This window comes from Alexandromys fortis, unplaced genomic scaffold (genome assembly GCF_014885135.2).
Source record: "Alexandromys fortis isolate MF-2015 unplaced genomic scaffold, M_Fortis_MF-2015_v1.1 scaffold_50, whole genome shotgun sequence".
NCBI lineage: Eukaryota > Metazoa > Chordata > Mammalia > Rodentia > Cricetidae > Alexandromys > Alexandromys fortis.
In genome coordinates this window covers 6,844,782-6,867,458 of record NW_026067932.1, presented here as the reverse complement: position 1 = coordinate 6,867,458, position 22,677 = coordinate 6,844,782, and the positions used below count along the sequence as shown (strand labels likewise).

The window sequence follows — 22,677 nt, the reverse complement described above, 5'->3', positions numbered from 1 at the left end:
AGATGCTGGCGTGAGGCATGAGGGTCTGTGAGCAAGGCATCCCTGTCTCACAGTCTTTGCACCAACACACTACAGCCTAAACTCAGGGAGGGGCCATTGTGTCTTTTAGTGTCTTCTGGACAAAAACAAACCTGAGAAACAGAGGAAAGAACTCTGTTTTCTCCATTCTCACCGTTAGCCCAAGTATGTAGAGTAGGGTATGACTGGTGCCCCAGAAGGAACAGATTTAGAAGGAATGCTTTGGCCCTTCTCTAGAACTTAGGGAGGACAACTAAGAGGAGTTTTGCATGGTTCCAGTTAGCAGCAGAGGGACCAGACAGAGACCAGACTCCTGCCAAAACCAACAGCTGGGCATTGCAACTCATGTGCCTTGGGCTACATAGTCCCAGGAACCAGGAAATGAGAATATAGTTTTCTTCTTTTGTTTTGTTTTTGTTTTGTTTTGTCCTGGAACTCACTCTTATAGACCAGGCTGACCTCAAACCCACGGAGATCCTTCCTCCTGTCTCTGCCTCCTGAGTGCTGGGATTAGAGGGGGTGCTCCACCACTACCCGGTGAGGACATACTCTTACGACTAGAGCTAACAGAAAACTCAGGAGCGGCAGGACACTCTGTGATCATTTGCAGGTGCATCTAATCTGACAGCACCTTCTAGGCTTTACTCTTTAAGGGCAACCTGGGGTATAAAGCTGGACTAGTACAAGCAAAAATCTACATCCCGCCCCCCAGCGTGCAAACTTGAACTCAACACGATTTATTTTAATAATATTAAGACTGAGGAATTTAGGGCAGGGAACAGCAAGTTTTTTTCTATAATAGTCATAAGTGGAATTTTCCTTTATCTATGATATATAGTCATGATCTTAATTATTCTGTGAATTGACTGGTGAAGAAAAATCACCAGCTATAGAAGGAAAATTTTCTAAGGAAATGTGGAGCAGTGGGCTAGGGCTAGTGACCAGCATGGAGACACGGTCTTTCCTTGCTTACACTGACCCACAGGGCAGGGGCCGACTGGGAGAAACAAGATCGAATGACGTTGTGGACAAACTACAAACCGGCATTTCACAAAGAATTATGGCTGCGGCGTGTGTTGTGAGATCACTATCTCCTTTCCCCTGCGCTACGCCTCTTTTACTCCCCCTTTCTATTATTTATGAATAGATTGCTATTAATCCAGTATTCAGGGACTAATGAAGCATAATTGATGCTATCAAATGTTCTTATACTGGATACGGGTGAGCAGACGTGTAAGTAGCTAACGCGAACGCTGACGCCTTGGTGGGAAATGCACTAATTATCTCTACCACACAGAAAACGATAATGGCTAGGAGGTAACAGAGCAACCATAAATAGCGAGGATCTCCTAGGGATATCTGACACCAAATAAGAGATCACGACACAGCATGTTAAACGTGGTATACTCTACCAAGGCCTGCATAATGCTGGGTGGGAACCGGGAGCAAACTGGTCGCCAGGCAAGGTTAGTACACAGAAATAATTCATTTAAAAAAAAGTGGCAGAAGCACTCCCCACCCCACCCAAAACTTGTCCTCACTTGACTCTTCGCCAATGCGCTCAACTGAACTCTTAATGCTTGGATGCTTTTCATAAATGCATAAAATGGAGCAATAGATCACTTTATGGTGTCATCTAGTTACAGATCTACTTAAGATCACGGAGCACAATTTGTCCTCAGCCGAGTTTAAATGACTAATCGTGACACTGGCTCCCCCGGTCCTGGTCCTGGAGGGATGGGTAAAAGGAACCTAGTAGGGCCTAGGTAAGTCCAGCCTTTAATAGGTATCATATTAAGTCATAAGCACCGTGATTTCATTCTTTAATGCCTGCCATCATAATACTCAAATTCGCTCCAGATCAGGAAGTATCTTCTACTCCCCATTCACTATTATCTAGTCGCGCGGCCTTGGCAACTCGCAAAGCCCTGGAGACTGAGTCCTCCTCCATAAACAGAGGAGACCATTGAGTTCAGTGGATCCGAAGTCCAACCGGGCTGAAGAGTTCACATTTATTGAGTCCTTAAGAGAAGCGAGATAATTTTTTTGAAACCACTCCTGAAGCTTTCTCTAGTTAGTTTCGACTCCTAACTCAAACCGATCTGACCACTTACCGAATACATTTTCAGAGAGAGAAAATTCATCCATGGCCTGTAAATGGGAGTGCTCAATCAGGTTCATTCTGGGTACCACTCAAACTTTCTCCAGTTTGGGGATGTGCTTCTGTGATGGAGGCCGTCAAGTAAGAACCCTGAAAGGCAAGTACATAGAGACAGTTATGGTTGCGATATGGGGTCAGGAGTTGCTCAAGAGAAACAGGTAGGAAGCAAGCGGACGTACATCTGTCCAAAAAATTCCTCTGTAGAGATTTCTCTACATTCTTCTTATTCATTTGTCTCAATGTTATGGTTATACTTCATTTAAAAACATTCAAGTCATATGGCTTTCAGAAGAGCTGTTTTCTAATTTAAAATACCTTATGTTTTTTATTTAAATTTCATTTTTTTGAGATTTAGACAGGACATGATAACAGTTGTGGTATGTCTTTATTTATTTATTTATTTACTTACTTATTTATTTATGTGATTTTTCAAAACAGGGTTTCTCTTTATAGCCAGGGCTATCTTGGAACTCACTCTCTAGACCAGGCTGGCCTGGAACTAGGAGATCCACCTGTCTCTGCCTCCCAAGTGCTGGGATTAAAGGTGTGTGCCACCACTGTTTGGCTACACACACACACACATAAATATATACACATATACAAATTTAATGGCTTTAATTAAAAAATGGATCATCTTTGATTTATTTTCTTAACTTTATTTGATAGTTGTTGGGAGTGTGTAAACACACAATAGTAGCTTCGTGGCACTCCTGATTATAATTTCTTTGGCTATTTATGCATTATATCAAAAAGTCAAAATTTACAGATTGTTCCACTAGGAGAGATTTGATTTCTTCCTGCTGGGGAAAGTTTTTGGCTTTTTCACTCTCCTGTCTATCTTGACTCTGCTCTGGGCTAAGGTAACACCAAAATGCAAAGGAGATAGGTTAGAAAGAGAAAGGATGGAGCCTGGAGGGAGGACTCATCCTGCCAAAGCACTTCTGGCCCCTACAGAGGACCTGAATACAGTTCCCAGCACTCACACGGGGGGGGGGGGGGGTGTAACAAGTGTCTGGACCTCCAGTTCCGGAGACTGGACACCTTCTTCTGCCCTCTGCAGACTCCAGGCATGCAAGTGTGCACAGACATGCATGCAAGCAAAACACTCACACACCTAATTTTTTTTAATTTTAAAAAAGAGAAAAAATGGCAAATCTCACCCAAATTTCTGGTTTCATTCTAAAGGGATTTCTGGAGTATCCAAGAGAAGCAGAATCCACATTGGGCTGTTTCTGTAGACCTGCCTGCTCTCCTCCCTCCTTCCCTCCCTCCCTCCCTCCCTCCCTTCCTCCCTCCCTCCCTTCTTCCCTTCCTCCTTCCTTCCCTCTCTTTCTTCCTTCCTCCCTCCCTTCCTTACATTTCTTGCCTCCCTAGAGAATGGAAGGAACTGTTTGCAGTGAAAAGGTAAGTCCTCAGAGCTTCCCCCTCAGTCTGAGAATAATTTTCTAACCTTTTTATCCTGTCTCCACTGAGAAATAATTTTTTCCTAAATATTTATATTTTCTACCCTAAAAGAGAATATTAGAGTTTTGTTAGACAAATATTTATTTCATTAGAATGTCCCCAACTCTTCAGCCTCTGTGTCTTTCCCAGCTCCAAGAGAAGGAAGCTTCCAATCTGTCTGGCAAGGTGACCTACAGGAACCTCTTCACTTGGCTCGCTCGTTAGTTCAAGCTCTCAACAAACATTTATTGAGTACTTTACTCCACGGTAAACCCTGAGCTGGATCTCCTGGGATAAAGGGATGAAGGCCAAAAAGCATCCCTGATCCATGATGTCAACCTTAATGAGAAACAGATATCTGTAACGTGGCCACCTAACTCAGCTGATTGAATATTGTAATGAACGTGGTTCACATGAAGGTCCAAGATAACATGCTCTAATCCGTTTGGTGTCAAGAGATAGGGAGGTAGGTGGAGAGACATTTTTTTTTTTATTATTTGTTTGTTTCATTGATTGGTTGCTTGGCTGGCTGGTTTTTTTAAGGGTTTCACTGTGCGTGCCAAGCTGACTGGCCTTGAACTCACTAAGGAACACAGGCTAGCCTTGAACTTACTGTGGAACACAGGCTAGCCTTGAACTCATAGCCTCCAGACTACTGGGGTTACAGGTATGACCCCCCCCCCATACCTGGCAGAAGATATGGTTTTAAGGGCCGTTTTTAAAGATGAGCAGCTCGGTAGCTCACCTGAAGAGAGACCAACTGTGTCCTTGTGAGGATCCAGACAGTCTCAACCCACATGCTAAACCAAGGGTATAGCTTTCCCAAACTCCAGAAAAACTCGACTCTCAAATCCCCCTGTTGAAGAAGACAGCTGCCTTTTGGATGATACCCCAATCTAAGTTAGAGGACACCAAGGGCCTTAACCTTCACCCCAAAGCAAAACCGAAGTCATCAGAGAAATGCAACATGGCCAATTTAGCGGTATTCCGCTAAATTGGGAGGCTTCTCCAAGCACAGGATAAGAGAGGAAGCTCCGACATGTAAGAGTTGAGAAGCATTGAAAGTCGGGGCAGGCCCATCAACAGAATCCTACAAGGAGAGAAAGCCAATCTCCATGCCATCCCTCTGTGGTTTGAATGAGAAATGCCCACCCACAGGCCTTCGAGTTTGAGTGATTGTTTCCCCAGTTGGTGGAGTGATCTGGGGAGTGTCGGAACCATTAGGAGGTTGAGCCTTATTGAAGAAAGTACGTCACTGGGGGCAGGCTTTTGGAGTTTAGAGTTTAAAACATCGTCCACTTCCAGTTCACTCCCTCTATTTACTCCCATGGTTGGCAATGCGCTCTCTCCTGCACTAGCCCCCTGCTCCAGAGCTTGGTTTGATGCCAAGACTCCCCTGCTCTGCCCCACATGCCATGCCTCTCCTGCTCCAGCGCCTGACGCCATGCCTCCCTGCTCCAGCCTCACCCCACGCCATGCCTCTCCTGCTCCAGCGCCTGACGCCATGCCTCCCTGCTCCAGCCTCACCCCACGCCATGCCTCCCTGCTCCAGCCTCACCCCACGCCATGCCTCCCTGCTCCAGCCTCACCCCACGCCATGCCTCCCTGCCATCAAGGACTCTCCGGATACTGTAAGCCAGAATAAACCCCTTCTTCCATTACTTGTTTTTAGTCTTGATATTTTAAGACAGCAACAGAAAAGGAGCAAACCCAACTCTCATCTTCAAATAACTGCCACATAGCCTAGTGGACCTTTGAACCCACAAGGGCCCAGGAGCTTTCTGGATAAGCTGTGGAACAGGAACAGCGCTGTAGCCCATGAGAAATGCCGAGCGGTGCAATCGTGACTTCTGGGTAAGTGATGTGCTCCCTGAGAGATGGCCTCTCTGTCACAAAATTATTGGAAAGTGCAGACTTGGTTATGCATCTGAAGAGACACGGGCCTCTCAGACTGAGAAGAGAGGCTTTGAGAGGGAGCTGGAGGCCCCAGAGGAATCAGCCTGGAAAAACTGAAGCCAATACAGAAATCTCATTTGCACTTGAAAACCAACTTAGAACTAGAGAAATTCAATCTTAACTATGCATCCTATGAGTTGTGTAAATACACATCCAACACACATATACAAAACACACACAGAAGTCATGTTCCTCGAATGTCCACATATATGTGTCTATAGGCTGTTTATTGACCCCCATTTCCAACAATGGCTATTTTGGAGTTTCTTCTGTCTCTAGAAGAGAATATCCCACAATGCTAAAGCTGCTGATTGTTCCTAATTTTCAACCCAAATGCATACACGTGATGCTGGCTCTGATGTTAGGTTTCGCCCCGTATTCCTCTTCTCCCACTTCCATAGTTTGGTTTAATTTGGGTAGAGTCAAATTCTCATTATGTTCCCGAATCTGGTCCTGAACTCCTGGGCCTCAAGGATCCCCCTGATTAGTGAGGCTAGTACCACAGACAAGCCACTGTTCAGGTCAGTTACTGTTTTTAACATTGCGCGTTGTTCACAAGGCTAAAAACATACTTCCACAGTCTAGGCCACCTCTCCAGTGTTTCATAGAAGCTCCCTTCTTCCTCTGGGTCCCGAGGCACTCCACTGTATCTTAAATTCAAGTGACAGGCACAAAATAGTCCCCGAAGAAATGTTGGCTCACTCAAACTATTTGTGTTTATTATTTTTCTTGCATCGTTTTGCCAAATTCCATTATATCTGGCGTGTTCCCTTGGGAATTGGCCTGAAGATCACATTCTCCCATTATCGCAAGCCTTTGGATGTAATTTATCACTGGGTCACCCAAACAGAAGCACAATTCCTCTAAGACTCTGTCATTGGGTGATTATGGCTCAGTGGAAGCCCACAGTGTTGGTATCCCTGACCAGATAATGAGAAAGCTGTCTAGCCCCAAACAGTTAACAGGGTTCACTCAAACCTATTTAACTGGGCCCACTAAACCCGACAGGGGCTTTCAGAAAGGAAACTCTTTAATTTTGGAAATCATCATACAAATGTATGACATTTTAGCTTGTTCCGTGTAGCTATAGCAAAACACCTGTGTCTGAATCACTTACAAAAAAAAAAAAAAGACGGATTTGGTTCCGATAATGGTGCCTGAAGAATAAGGCTAATAACCTAGCAAGGGCATCCTGCCGCATCATAATGTAGTTGAGGGGTGGAAAAATAAACTTCCTTATGTAGAAGGGGCCACTAAAATGTGACTTTCTGTACATATACATAGATATGAATTTATTTTAGTTTCTAGAGACTTTAAAATTTTAAACACTTGAAATTTTTCTGTGTTGAATTTAAGGTTAGGTATTGCTAGGGCTCGCTTGGTCAACACTACACGTTGCCTTGGAGTCATATTTCTACACGTAGGAAGCTCCTTCTCTGCGTCAAAGAGCACAAGTCGAGAAAGTAGTCTACCATACAAGAATGAATACAGACACATCAGGCATCAGCCACAGGCAGGTGACATAGCACAGCCCCAAGGGAGTAGACATACTAGATACAGCTGTCTTACACATATAATAAATTAAGCAACTATAGACTGAGAGCCTAAGAAGGTTCTGAAGTCGGTAATAAACGCCATTTCCATCTGACATGTTTCTTTACAGAGAAATGACTGGATAAAGAACCAACATAGACAGAGAAGACCACCTCAGCTCTGCACACCCACTCACAACCTTCATCCTCAGCTTCCTGCTCCTCACTCTTGCCCTGGGATGGGGTGAATGCAGAAGGGATGGGCCAGCTCCCTTGATGGGTTAGCTTAGTCCTTTTCAATGAATAATTTTGCTAGCTTAACACGTGGACTGTTTTTCCTGAAAACCTTTCTGCAAATGCCCTCCTACACACACTCAGAGGTCTGTTTCCATGGCGATTGTCCCTGCTCTTGGTTGACAACAACCATCAGCCACCTCTCTTCTCACAATTTCTGTGCCATTGCCCACTCTCAATAAGCAATATTTTCTGATCCTCTAGGTGACAAACCCTTTCTTATTTAATTAAAATACATTTCTCTGATTGGAAATAAGGTTTTTTTTTTACAAGATTTTTTAAAATACCTTCATTGGTAATAGTTTTTCCATTTGTCTTTGCCAGTTTTCTGCTGAGGTAGGAGAGAATTTTTTTTTGTTAGCTATGTTCACATTTGGGTATATTTATCACATGGCTTTTAAATGATCTTTACCCCCAAAGTTTTCTATTCAGTGTAGTTAAGCATATTTACTTTAAAGCTGATGTTTTACTGCTTGCTATTTTTAGTTTATGTTACAGGATAGACTTTCTCTGAATTGCTTGTTGAGAATGTCTTCCCTTCATCGTTTCCTTTTGACCCTGACTTTAATTCTCTGGTGATCATTTGGTTACATTTTTTTAACCAATATCTTTCCCATTGTTTTAAAATATTTCCTAAAATATCCCATCACATTATTCCCTATTATAAATTATATCATACTACCTTTTAAATATATATATATGTATATATATATATTTCTTTGAGGAGCCCATACATGTATACAATCTATTTTTATCTTATTGAATCCACTATCTCCCATCAACACCACCCTCCGAGGCCCACCAGCCTGTCTCCCTCTCAACTTCAAGTCTCCTTTTTATTGTTATCATCATTCTCCCTGAGTCCAGTTTGTGCTGAACATATGCTAATGGATGCGGGGCTATCCAATGGGTCATGGGTAGTCAGTCAACCAGCAGTCACATCCCCAGAAAAAAAAAATGACCCCTCCTTCAGCAGCCATCAGCATCCAATAGCTCTTCTGCTAGGGGAGATGCCGTGGGGACTCGTCAGTCCATGCTGGACTTTTGATGGCCTTGGTCTGGTGCTGTTATTGTACAGGCTGTGAGTGATGGATGCCTGTTCAGAAGATGCGCTTCAGAGCTCTCCTGCACCTTCTGACTTTCACATTCTTTCCACCCTCTCTGCTAGTGTTTTCTGAGGCTTGGGTGAGAGAAGGTTCATAGAGACCCACCTACAGCTGAGCAAATGGCTCAGCTGGCTACGCAGTGTTACTTATAGGGCATATTACTTTTTTTGTTTGTTTGTTTTTTGAAACACAGTTTCTCTGTAGCTTTAGAGCCTGACCTGGAACTAGCTCTTGTAGACCAGTCTGGCCTCGAACTCACAGAGATCCACCTGCCTCTGCCTCCTGAGAGCTGGGATTAAAGTCATGTGAGACCGCCATCTGACTGGCGTATTACTTTTTTTTTTTTTAAAGATTTCTTTGAGCATTTGAGATGAAACTACATTTAAGAGAAGAGTATTTACGGAATTTTTTTGGTAATATTTTGGTTGTACTTTTGTGGGGCATTGGTATGTCTCCATTTACTCAAATGTCCTCTTACAATTCAGCCTTATAGGTTTTATTTTCATCTGTCTCTCAACTGACCAGTGGATGCTTCCAAAATCAATTTTCTTCCTTTCTTTTTGGTGTATGATTAATAATTTAACTTCACTTACTTTATCTTCATTATTTTGCCGGATTACAAACCAAATTAAATTTTAAAAAAATGCAATCTTCCTAATAAAATTAGGAGGCGGGAGTCAATTTGTATATTCTCAGCAGCCCTTTCAGCATGAGCAGGGGAATACATTGTATCACTTGCCTTTTCTGTTACTCTCACAAAATACCACAAGCAGAAGCAACTTAAGAAGAAAGTTTATTTGGCTTACTGTTTCAGAGGCTTAGAGTCCAAAAGGCAGGGAAGGTATGTCATGGCAGGCACAAGGAGCAGAAACTCACTGGTGACATTTCCATGGCACACAGGAAGCAGACAGAGCCAGAAGGAAGTGTGATAAGGATATAAACCCTCACCCCGTGATGAACTGCCTCCCGCGAGCCTGTGTTCCCTAAAGGTTCCATTCCCTCCCCAGACAACAACACCGAGGACAAAGTGCTTAAATCCATTAGCCCACGGGTGACCTTCCTCTTTCAAACCACCACTTGCATACCCAGAAGCAACAGCTGTGTTCTTGCAGAACAGAACATGAGGAGTTCTGGGATACGGTACTGTTCTGAGTTCTTACAGCCTCCTCTGCAGCCTGGAACCGCTCACTCTCCACTTCTCCTCAAGCCACCGCTGCACGGAGTTTTAGAACCCGAATGTCAGGGCTGCTGCAAAGATCACCGAGTCAACCTTCCCTAGACTTTAACACCGAGGCATGGGGTGACGTGAACAAAAATGTTCATCATACTCCAAAAGTCAGAAGCATCATTGGCATCCACCACCATGAGAATGGTACCATAAATAAACCTTATATGGACAGTGTGATAATTTAAATTACTATAAACTGATCAAAACTATTACAAAGCAAACCAGGGCTTCATGTATTCATGCAAATAAGTGTAAACCATCATACCGAGCAGAGGAGTCAGGTTGAAGGATAATATGTATGATCTGATATCATTTACAGATGTTTAAAGATTTGCAAAACACATGGAATTATCACTCCACTGCAGGGCTCAGAAAGCTAAGACTCAAAAGCCAGGGGCCGCTTTGCCCTTTAGTCTTTAGCTGCTGTAAAGCCACACCGGCAGAGCTGATAGTTGCAAAACAGTGCACGTGCTCTGCAAAGCCTGAGCTACCCGCTTGCTCTCTGCCTTCTGTAGAGGAGTCTGCAATCCCTGCTCTCATTATATACACACACAGAAGCAATGGCTCCATCACTCAGAAGGCGAGTCAGCTGAGAGCACAGAACGTTTCTACGGCATCTTTAATGCTGTCCCTACCCTGGGTGACAGATACAAGGGAGTTAAGGATATTAGTCTGTTATTTTCAGGCTAAAAGTATTTCTTATGAAAAGATTGAGTGAGCTGATATATGCACTATGCACAATTATATATACACATATATATTTGATGAAAATGACTGAATAAATCCTAATGATACAATATAGAAAGCTTGCTCCTTAAAAAGCAGCGTCTCAATATCAGTTTCTACCTCATTCACTAACATACTCAGTCAACATACATTTATGGACTCTTTGTCAGACAACCAGACATAAAAAGCCCAAATCTATCACCATCATCATCTTCATTGAAGAAAACACAGATCTCAACAAGAATTTAAGTTGAGCATTCATTCCCCAATCCACTGATACTCTATTATGTTCCAGGCTTTGGTTTAAGTATTGGAAATATGGTGGTGGATAAAGCAAAGGGCTTGCTGACAATTCCAGCAGAAGACACAATAATATGCAAGTAAGCAACGGTGATGATCAGGTGATCATAATAAAATAAAGGAGACCAATATAAAGGGTATAGATGAACACCAGAGAAGATTTCTCTAAAATGTGGGTCTTTAAACCAAACACAGCTGCCCGAAGGAGAACTAAGACCACGGAAAGCATCCAGCAAGAGCTACAAGCCTGTGCTTGAGTGTCAGAAGAAGACGGCCAGTCCAGGTGTGTGGAGATGAGCCATTCAAGAACTCTACGAGATGAGGCCCAAGCAGGCAGCGCCCCTGTGGCCGAAAAAAAGAAAGAAGAGAGAAAGAGAAAAAGAGAGAAGAGAAAGTGTGCCCATTAGAGTGGGGGATGGTGTGTTGGATGTGGATATCGAACTCTGTGTTTTGAGCAGCTTTTATAGCTCAGAACAGTGGAAGAATGGCCAGAGAAGAAACTGTTTCGGGGAAATCAGTTACTGCTTTAGAGATGAAATCAGAGATTTATATCTATTATTATCCTTGGATTCAGCTTCAAATGGATCTGACGTCAAAATGTATCAAAGTTATTTGACAGAATAATGGGATGTTACATTACTATCTTTATGACATTGGGGATTAAAGACTAATTTGCTAAGATACAAGCAGGAAAATAACAACTTGGGAAGCATTAACATGCAGTACTGAAGTCAAAACACTATAAACAAAACTAAATGTCTAAAACTGAAAGATGGTATTTTTTAACACAAATAGCAGCCAAACCATTAGAACAAACAATATTCAAATAATTCTTATAAATAAAATCAGAAAAGATAAACAACCCAAGGCAGAAGAAATTGGCAAAGAAAATGAAAAGGAATTGACCATAGTGGAAACACAAGTGACCAAGAAACACGCGCGCGTGCACATGCACACACACACACACAACCAAACTAATTAGCAATTAGAAAAATTAAAAATTGGTATAACTAGGTACTGTTTAACTTATCAGATTGTCTAAGTAATTAAGTTTGTTAAGTAGTCCAAGATAAGAAAAGCGTAGCGTATAGGTATCCTCACACACCTCTGATGGGGATATGCAGTGTGCACTTGAACAAGATGCAGTTCTGGTACACAGGCACTCTCCCTAAAGACACCGTAACCCACGATGCAAAGATTCCCATTTCGGTGCAGAAACTACAGTTTCCAATGGTTTCCATAAAAGCCTATGGAGAGTGGAATGGACAAACACCCTGTGCCCGGCCACTTCCATATTACATTAAAGAATGGTTAAGAAGTTTGAGGTGGTATCACACGCCTCCTCACTGAAAGAGAGAGTGACGAAGAATAGGTCTGGGGAAGGTCATGAGAGATCCTAGATATATAGTTACACTGTTATAATGTTCTCTAAAAACTGAATTCACCAATGTATATCAGTTCTCTGAGATACAGCACCACGCCTTCCAATTTGTCAGCTGTATGTTTGAATACTATAAGGAAGTATTTTATATGCATTGAGAGAACTTTTAGAGGGTAGGAGTGCAGCTCAATGATGGTATAGCAAGTATAAGCCCTTGTGTTTGAACTAGTGGATGTAGCCAGCCAATATCTGGTTGACTTAAGGCCCATGCCACAAGAGGGAATCCATGCCTGACACTGTTCGGGGTTGGGCTTGGAGAGAGAGGGGAGGGAGGGAGGGAGGGAGGGAGGAAGAGAAGGGAGAGGAGGGAAAGAGGGGGCGAGAGAGGGAGACAGAGATATTTTCGGTGATGGTGGTTGTGCCGCTATGCAGCTTAGAACTCAGGACACTCGCGGGGCAATGGTGGACACACTCCTCTAATCTCAGCACTCTGTGAGTTTGAGCGAGCTAGTTCCAGGACAAGCTCCAAAGCTACAGAGACAACCTGTCTCGAAAAAAAAAAGAACTCAGGACATTCATGTCCTGTTGCTCTTTAGTCCAGCTGGCAGAAAAAAACATAGACAATAAGAAATAGCCAGGGGGACACTAGGGGCATATCTTACTGATAAAGTGTGTATGTAGTGTTCGAATCCTTGCCCTACCACCACTCCCCAATACTGGGAGAAGCTTGTTCTTTTGCTTCATGAACCAATTCATGTCACCAGAACTAAAGGGGAAAAGAGGCTGCAGGCAAAGTGGGGAAAGCTTGACCCATCAAGAAAACCTTATTTTCTTCCTTTTTACCGAGAGAAAAACGTTAGCACTCTATCATACCAAGATAAGCCTTGCTGCAGCATCCGTCGCCCGCCACGACCTCTGCCAATCGCAGAGCTCGGACGCCTTCCAGAATGTCCCTAAATCACAGCACCAAGCTGCAAGCGTTCCAGGCTCTAATTAAGATGCTGATAACTAAAGGGTCCAATCAGCTCTTGCGGCCTGCGGGTTGCTGTGCACAGTGCTGCACTTTCTCCTTCCTCTGCTGATAGCGCAGTCACTGGAGAACGCCCCGTGCGTGCGTGAGGGTTTAGGAATCCTCAGACATATTTGTGGGTTTTAACAACCGGCCCTGTCAAGCCGAAACGACTGCCAGCTGTCAGAATCAGGTTTTTCCCAGGCCGTAACAAGATCAGGGGAGCAAAGACAGAGCGACGCTCCAGTTCAAACGCTACTCTTCTTAGCCGTCTGTCCTTGGAGGGGTTACCCATCCTTTTTTGAGTCATGTTTCCCTGATCTATAAAATGGGCACTCACAAGACTTCCACACCACACAGGGCTCTTGTGAGAAGGGAACAGGCAGTTTAGGTGAGGCCTGGGACATTTAGCAGACATGGACTTAAAGTTAGCTTCATCCCCTCTCTCCCCCACCCTGAGTCTGTCTGTCTTTCTCCCTCAGTCTCTCCCTCTGTCTGTCTGTTTGCCTCTCTCTCTCTCTCTCTCTCTCTCTCTCTCTCTCTCTCTCTCTCCCTCTCCCTCTCTCCCTCTCCCTCTCCCCCTCTCCCCCCCCCCCCCCTCTCTCTCTCTCTCTGTGTGTGTGTGTGTATGTGTGTGTGTTTCTCTGTTTCTCTGTCTCTCCGTCTCTCTCTCTGACAGGGTCCTCAGGCCTCACAGCCACTGTGTGTTCCGTACACTTTGCCCTGATCTTGGAGTCAAGCCAAGGATGGTCCCACGTTCCCCATCCCTCTGCAGGAGAGCTGTGAGCCGTGGGACCCTGCTAGAGATACTGCAACAGGGTTTCTGGACAACTGAGCTCTGTCCTGCCCAGCACTTCGGCTATGAGCTGGGAGTTACATCAGTCATGTTGCGACACTGTCAGCAAAACAGAAGGGTCCAGGGTGCAATGGGCACAGGTCCAGCCTTTGGTAGGGGGAAGGCGTGACATGACTCAAAGATGAAAGTATCGCTTTTTAGAAAATCAAAGCCAGGAACACAACGGCAGTGGCCCAGCTATCTGTTCCTACCTCTCACGCCCATTTTTAAGGGAAAAGGACACACACACGCCACTTTATTAAGGTGTGGCTGACATAAAAAAGACGTAAAATCATCACCGTAATCTATGCCATAAACCTTCTCATCATCCCCTAAGGTCTCTTCCTCATTGTCTTCTTAATCGCGTGAACGTAAGGATCCCCATGCGGCACTGCAGCCGTGGCCCTAAGCGAGCACCCGGGACGACGTTGGAGCTCTTCAGAACGCAGGCGTGAGTTGCTCAGACTAGAAATCCATGCACGTTGTCTGTTATCCCCCAGCCTCTCCTTTCTCAATCAAAGTCCAATTAGGAGGACTTCTCTGAGCGCCTCAGCCTGTGCCGCCCTGCCAGGGAGCAGACAAGCGGGCCTTATCTACCGTCCAGGGGCGCTTTAATAATGAAGTTCTTCATCACTTTTTTCCCTATGTTTTTAATATTTCTATCTGATATCAGTGTTAGAAGTGGAAGGCGGTGGAGGGGTGTGTGACTGAAGTTTAACGAGAAAACTCTCCGAAGCTCCTCAGCTAAGGAGAATACTCCTGCCACTGAAGTCTAGACTCAGTGTTCTGCTCTTCAACCCGTGGTCACCTGACAATACTCCCAGAAAGGCAAATCACCAAAAGGTAACACCACACAGATCAGATTTTCTGTGGAACTAGACGTGAACCATTTTAGAAACTTACTATCTACAGCACTGCCCTCGGGGAGACCAGAACGTGGAAAGTTTATCACTTAACAGTATCGTTCAATAAGAAAGAAACCTCAGCTTTCCTCTTTAGGCGCTTCAGCATCCTGACATCAAACCCTGTGAACCCTAGAGTTTTGTTGACCAAAACCCCAGGTATCTGAGAGAAGCCCATAAGCCATGCACTTTCTCCGCTCCCTTGAGACACACACTCCCACTTCCCATAGGACTAGGTACTTACTTGGGTTGTTTTGGATCAGAGATGTCCAAGGCCCCAGGAGGGTTGGGAGCCCAGTCCTCCTTTCCAAAGCCCAGCAATCTCGCTGCAGATGCTCCGAACTCAGTTCTGCTCTTGGGAGAGATAAGAAGACAGTGGGATGGGTCGGAAGAGGAGAGACGGGAGTAAAAGCCCCAGTGACCACAGGCGGCCTTCCGGCATAAGCTGCAGCATCTCTCCCTTGGCTCCGGGCCTCGTGGACCCAGATTAGTCATTAACAGTCCTCCCCTGCTAAACGATATAAACACAGAGAGGAACCTCAGAGAGCCTCGAAATGCCCGGCACAGTCCAGAGATAGGAGCCCCACAGGTCACCTTTCCTAACAGTCTGCTGCCTGCTTTCTCAGGGTCTGGGAGCCCAGATTTCTGCCATATCCCCTCCCCCACTTGGCAGTTTCTTTTCATGGTTCTGCTGCTTCCTAGAAATGAAAACTAGAAAGGATGAGGCTCCTTGAGCCTTCTCCTCCCAGGGTTCCCACATCAAGCTGTAAGAGACCCCTTCTGATTCCGACTTTGGAATGCGGCCTCTTCCAAGCTACCCGGCTCCTCTGCTAGGTTGGTTGGGCCCACCACAGCTTCCTTTCTGAAGAACCACGGGAACCCACCACTACCTTTTCTCTCATCTTTTTTGGGTCTTCGTTTGCATTGAGAATGAGCTTTGTTCGGATGTGCACACACATTAGCTTTAGCACTGAGTGTGACACTTGGCTTTTCTGAGATTTGGTTTCATCATCTGCGAACTGGTGCCCCTAGAGAAACTGAGGGCTGTGTGGACAATCAACTGGTACTAGCAGTTAAAAGGTTTGCCGTGTGTGCCTAGCACATGGCTGCTTCTTGATCACTTGACACCATTATTTTTTCTCTTCTTTATTCCTTAAAAAAAAATGCATTCTCTATCGACTCTGTGCCCAGCAACACACTAGGTGACCTAATCAGAACTCCCAGGTGGGGTCTCATCGCCTGAAAAGTAAGCATAAAATATCAGGCATTTGGGAACCCCTTGACCTCCAGTCGTTCCGAATCTGGACTTTCTCATATCTTGTGTCTCAGGGATTGCAACTTCTGCTCCCTGACATTGTGCTCCGGTCTCCACATGTCCAACCAAGCTTTTCCCGGACGATCTTTAAATTACCCTCTTTTCCTAGCCACAGATTGTCTCGCCCCATTCTTTGTCCGCTCCTACCCAGTCCACCAACCCCCCCACCCTGAATGCTTCCAGCTTTATTTGTGCTTTACATTTCCACTCGATTCTTCTAAAGAAGCAAAGTCTCAAGAGGGCAGGCGAGGTGGCGGACGATGGCTCTCGAGCTTTGCTCAGCCATGATGTCTCCCAGGGAAGTATGGCATCACCACGAGGAATGTAATCGATGAACGAGCTGAGAAACTAACTTTTCAAAGTGGGATGGCTTTGTTTGTGTGTGAGTGTGTGTGTGTGTGTGTGTACTTGTGTCTGTGTGTGTATATACTTATGTCTGTGTGTGTGTGTACTTGTACGTTTGTTTCTGTCTGTGTATGTGTGTGTGTGCGTCCTGGTGTGAAGTCTGTTTAATGGGAGATCTACATGAAAATCTATTAGAAATGTTACAACACGCTTCTCTTCTGCACACCGACCCCCTCCCCCACTTAAGTGTCTTCCTAATGTCCCACAGCACACCCTTCTGACTCTGTCAATCATCCTGTGTTTGGAGAAGCACTGTGCTAACACTTGCTGAACTCATCAGCTCTGACCTGATCCAGCAACTGGTGTGTATGGAGTCTAGTAAACTGTGCGGCCAGTCTCATCCATCAACTCAAACAACACAGTCTTCCTTTTGTTTGGGACTTTCAGGAACTAAAGCAGAAACTCACCCCGGTGGGTAGTGCCAGGGCTGCTCTTCAGAGGCACCCACTATTCATAGACTCGTGTGCTCGAGAACTCCAGAGGCGCACACAAAGGGATGGCTAGCTGCTAGAACTTTTGTTCTACTCATGGCTATTGTTCCAGCCCTCGGTAGAATCAATTGCCCAAGCTGCATTCACTCTTGTTTTAAGGGGCAGGATGACCCGCTTTATGCCATGTGGCTATGTAGGTTAATTGGCTGGGAAATATTCTAGCAAGCACTCAGGAAAAGACATAATAGAAAGATGAAGGCCATTGTAGGTCTGAGTGTTATATTGTGTCTAATATGCATTGAAAACACGTAAGTGGCTGAAAGGTTATTAATAGGCAGGACAAATGAATACGCCGGGGATACTTAGAAAGGTCCTTAACTCTTTGGGAAATACAGCTGACAGCCCTTTGAGATCAATAAAGCTACTTTTCATCAGAAAGCAAGGGCTCAGACCTTCCAGCTGCAGTATGCAGTATCTCCACATCATTCTTTCTGTGTCTCGGAGCTGGGACTAAGCCTGAGGACAAAGCAGTATCTGATAGGAGGAAAACTGTGGTGCTCCCCTGTGTAGAAACGGCTCTGCAGTGGAGGAGCCCACCAGCCTATACCCTGAGGGCATCTACTTATTCAAGGCTTTGGAGCACCGCTTGTAGAATTCCCTAGTTAGACACAGCCCACGTGGATGCCCGCTCTCCTCTGTGCTCCCAAAGCATGCCACCCTACTCCGAACATGTCTAAGTTTTTATCACCACTATTTATTTCCTTATCTGTCTCCTCTGACATCTTGAAGCTGGGTACTGTGTGTCATGGCTGCTACTGTTTTTCATCTGGCCCCTAGTCTTAAAATAGCACACTCCAGCCCTTAGCTACTCAATGGATCTCTATGGACAAGATAATAAATTGTATGTAATATATAAACAGCTCCCACAAATCAATAAGGGATCCACAAAACAACAACAAAAAGAAAACTGAGCAAGGTAAATGAAGACAGCAGGCAGAAAAGTAAGTAAAATTGTCCACTAATCATATAAAGACATTCTATCATAGCTGGAATAATATTGACAGATAGAAAGATTCTAAATGTCTTCTAGATTAAAGGACAACCAAACTCAATCATAATAAGAGGAGTGCAAATTAAGACCACTCTGAGGGGTCATTTTTCGATGATTAGATGAGCAAAGACATTAAAGAGTTCACTAACAGCATGTGGCAAGGATCAACACTTTCATATTACACTGATGCGGATGTAATTCTCCAGAGAACAAACCGCAAGTGTACAAAACCTTTCCCCAGCAGTTCCTCATCTTGCAATGTTTTCTGAAAGATATGTACGCCTGGGTATTGTAATACCCGGCACCCATCTTTGGAAGCCCCCTTCCCCTGGGAGTTGCCTTGGTCTGGACTCGACCTCCACCTCCGGGAAAGCCTGCCAAGCGCTGACCTCTCCCCAGGGAGAGGCTCGTCTTAAATATACCTAACAGGTATTAACGTAGATTTGACCATACGGCTAGTTTCACTCTGGTGTGTGCTGTGTCTGCTTGTCAAAGCCCTGGGACACTCGCTTCACAGCAAACACTGTTGTCTGAGATCCAGGCCTTTCCCAAAAACCTCCAGACTTGCACAATGCATCAAGCCAAGAGGCAGTCATCTATTCCGGCCAGGGTCCTGTGGGACCACACTTCAGCACTGCGGCCAGCATCTCTCTGATTAACCAGTGTCCACAGTGTAAGAGGTGTTAAATATTTGGATATCACTTCTATGTTCAAGGCTGTTCACTGCAACACACGGGGTGTGAGGCAAACCTAGGGAGCAGTCTAATCAGTAGACAAAGCTGACAGGAGCCTGCTCTGTGCCACACACTGCTGGGGTGGCTGACACCAATTAGCATACTTAATCCTCACCATCACCCAAAGTGGAGTTACTGTTGCAGTTTCCGTTCTACGGTGACACAGCTCACACACAAAGAAGCGGGTGACCATCTACTGAGAGCTAGCAAGTGACAGAGAAAGATTCTGTCAGATAACGTCATGCCTAAGACTGTGCTCTTAAAATCAAATGTGTGATAGAAGTGGTTTAATGAAATAAATTAGGATTTATCCCTGGCATGGAATGTCATGAACAAGCTGGAGTTCTTTATGATGCATAATGGAATACTAAGGAAGCTGTACTGATAAAGAGCATATAATATATAATAATATGCTATCCAGTTTGTGCCTAGCACGTATGCACATACATGTGTCTATCACAAAGTGCATACGAATTACATACAAGTGCATGCATGTGTGTATGTAAAGATCACAAACTGGATGTCTAGGACATGTCTAGAATGATAACTATGAAACTGCTCACACTCATCGCCCACCTCTAGAGGACAAGCGTGGGCTTTCTGTGTGTGTCTTCTATACCTTTTGAATTTTATAGCATGTCCAAGTTTCATAAATTAAGCAACAAATTAACCATATTTTAAAGGGTTATGACAAGTACATTAACACTCTGAGGCAGAAAGTTTAAAAAAGGGCTTAGCAAGAAAGAGAAACAATACACAAGCCAAGTGCTGCGGAACATCCAACCCTCTTAGACAAGGACGCATGGGAGGAGCTTGAGGGAGCAGGGGAGGGGCACCCCGAGGGAGAAACAGGTAAGAGGCTGTGACAACTAACAAGAAGTCACACATGACTCGAAGGGCACTAGAGGTGCATATGTCCTGCACCAGTGTAAAGAAAGATTCAGGGTCCAGAGGGGCTGGCAGGGTGCTCACGAGAAGCCAGGCCATGAGTCCCCATCCACAGAGGACCATAAATATAAACCAGAAATACCCACACCCCATCCCACCCCCACAGCCAGCCAGGGCTGATAAGGATAAGCTGTGGCACTATCCCCAAGAGAGACTAGGCAAGAAACAAAGAAGTAATTGAAGGTTTGGGAGAAAATAGGACCAAGAAAAAAAAAATGGCTCAAGGAGCTGAGATTGTTGCTTCTGAAGAAGGACAATGGCTGTCCTCTTTTTGATGACGGTCTCACCATTCATTGTCAGGGGGGAATGATGACCAGCTGTTCTGTGGGACCACAAAGAGGACAAAGAGGGAAAAGGCCTTCAATGCAGCGTGAGCGATTTAAACCGAGCTCTGAAAAATCTTTGTCAGGGAAAAAAAATGCAGTGAAAACTTGTTAAGCGCCGAGGGAATAGATTCTGGCAGAAGATGTGGCTCTGTTGTTCTCTCTCCTAAGGATGTAGAACTCAACTTGCATTCCAAGGCAAGCTGTTCCACCTTTCTACGGGAGCTTCTTTCTCCAAAACAGTAGGATAACACTGGACCTGCATGTAGCAAGACCGTGTGTTGAGGAAGGTTGTCATAAGGATTACAAAAGATCTCCTGTGGGCACTGTGTTCAGAATGGGACCTAGCATGTAACAAATTCAGCAGATTCTCAATAAAGAATATCTGCTGCCCTGTGTGACAGAGAAGGTGTTTATTCACAAGTGTCCCAAGTTCTCTCCCCAGTTATGTAAAATGTTCCCTGAAGGTGTCCTTAACTCGAGAAAATATTCTGAGTGCCTCATAAAGTTAAGCAAAGAACTCCCATAATTATTCTGTGCCCAGATAGGGTCTCGTGTCTTCCAAGTTAGTCTGGGACTTCCCAGGTTGCCAGGGATGAACCTGAACTCCTGATCCTCTTGCCTTCACCTCCCAAATAGGCACGCACACTACCACACCCAATTTAGGTGATGTTGGGAATAGAACCCAGGGCCTTGTGCTTGCTAGGGAAGCTCTCTACCCACTGAACCACATCCATAGCATGGATATACCCTGCACCACAATGAAGGCTTAACCTTTCTGAAATGATGTTAGACTCTTCGCCTCTTCTATTTGGTGCTAAGAAGTTCAAGGTTCGCCATTCTCCCAAAATTTACGTCTCCAACAACTCAACCCTTTGTAACACTGAAGTAGAAAAAGCAACCTTTTGTTGTTGTTTTCTTTTGTTTTCTAATGGTTTGGACTGAAGCTCACGGTGATAAGCAAATTTCATATTACAACATGGTACAAATGCACGTTCATATAATAACTGAAATGGGAACCTACAGGAAAACACAATGTCTATTTATGATCTATTTTTGTTTCTTCTGTTTTATTTTTAATTCTTTGTTTTTTAAAACATCTTAATCTCCTATGAAAAGGGGAGTAGGTTTAATGGCACTGAGAAAAATTTTGTGCTTCCTACATCCTCAGCCAAGAACAACTTCCTTAATTGCTCCAAGGATCTACTTATTCATCAGTTAAAGGATAATTAAACGGTTTTTATCTCAGCATCTCACAGAGTTCAGGTCAGGACACAAAATAAGCTGGGCCTAACCCTTGTGTCACAGGTCCTCCTGGGACAGAGCCTCTCAATAGATTAGAATAGCTGGGCCCAGTCCTGGCCTAAGCTGAGCTCAGCTGACAGTCAGGAGACCTTCTTGCTTGTGCACTAAGTTGTCTTCTCAGGTGGAATTTCAGAGTCCTGATGAGAACTTAGGAGCAATGTAAAAGGGAACAGCTGTGGAAGAGTCCGAGACCCCCACAGCTGACCCTAGACTGAACTCAGTTTAAAACCTTTTTGAGAAGGGGCGACAGAGGGAAGGAAACAACTCTGTGTACCCTTCAACACGAAGGCAGAATAGAACAGGATGTGTTTGGGGGAAATCTTTTGTTCCAAGAGGCAAAGCTACTAAAGAAAAGTAGGTTAAATATTTTGTTTCTTAAAGAATAAATAAGTGTTGGATGCTGAAAAATTAAAGCCAATAACTCTTTCCCACCAAATGAAAGACACATGATTATTATTCAAAATAAATTACTCCAGAAAAACTGCTTGGGCATTTCACCCTATCCACCCGCATGCAGCCTAGGGGCTCCTTAGACTTGACTTGACACTTGGCGTTATGAGTCTTGGTCCCAAAGAAACCAAAGTCTGCAAATTTTGTTCAGGATCATGTGTATAATGTCTAACCTTGACAAATCAGGCGGGATAACCCGTGCACGGTCGCTGTGGGTGTTGCCCGTCCTCCGTGAAAGTCATGCCACAGCACAGGGAGGAAGAGTGTGTGCATTTGTTTCACATGAACACACACATAGAGCGAGGCGGAGAGACACAAAGACTAATTGGAATTGGGAAGAAAACAAGTGAACTGGAAGACAGACCTCTGGAAGCTGAAGGAGCAGTAAATATGGAGGTCAAATTACGACTTTTAAAGAACCCAGTACCAAAAGGTCTAGGATGCCAAGACCACTGTTGCAGGTTGGTTTCTGTTGCTACGATAAACACAACGATCGAAAGCAACTTGGGAGGAAGGGGGTTATTTGGCTTATGCATCCCCATCACAGGTTCTCACTAAGGGGATTGAGGGCAGGAACTTAAGCAGGAGCAGATGCAGCAACTATGAGTTACTGGCTTGCTCCTCTTGGCTCACTCAGTGTGCTTTCTCAGACAGCCCAGGACCACCCCCTCTGGGTAGCATCACCCAAAGCGGGCCAAGCCTTCCACTTCACTCACTAATCAAGAGAATGCCCACAGACAAGCCCATTGGCCAATGGAAGCTGTTTGTGTCAAGTTGACAAAGACTAACCAGGACAGTCACCATGCTCCAAACGCAGCTGGAGA

At 44.7% G+C, this 22,677-nt stretch overlaps 1 protein-coding gene across 2 annotated transcripts in view; it reads right to left on the bottom strand.

The window, feature by feature from the left end:
* Positions 1 to 15,366, bottom strand: part of Nr1h4 (nuclear receptor subfamily 1 group H member 4) — a 63,805-nt gene extending 48,439 nt beyond the window's left edge. The window contains exons 1-2 of one of the 2 annotated variants that reach the window (XM_050145650.1): positions 15,136 to 15,366; positions 2,133 to 2,269 (exon numbers count right to left, since the gene is read on the bottom strand). In XM_050145650.1, the coding sequence (XP_050001607.1) occupies positions 2,133 to 2,199 (67 nt within the window). In that variant the 5' untranslated portion in view covers positions 2,200 to 2,269; positions 15,136 to 15,366. The remainder of the gene's footprint in view (positions 1 to 2,132; positions 2,270 to 15,135) is intronic. The other variant, XM_050145651.1, reaches the window with a different exon arrangement.
* Positions 15,367 to 22,677: the final 7,311 nt, after the last annotated feature.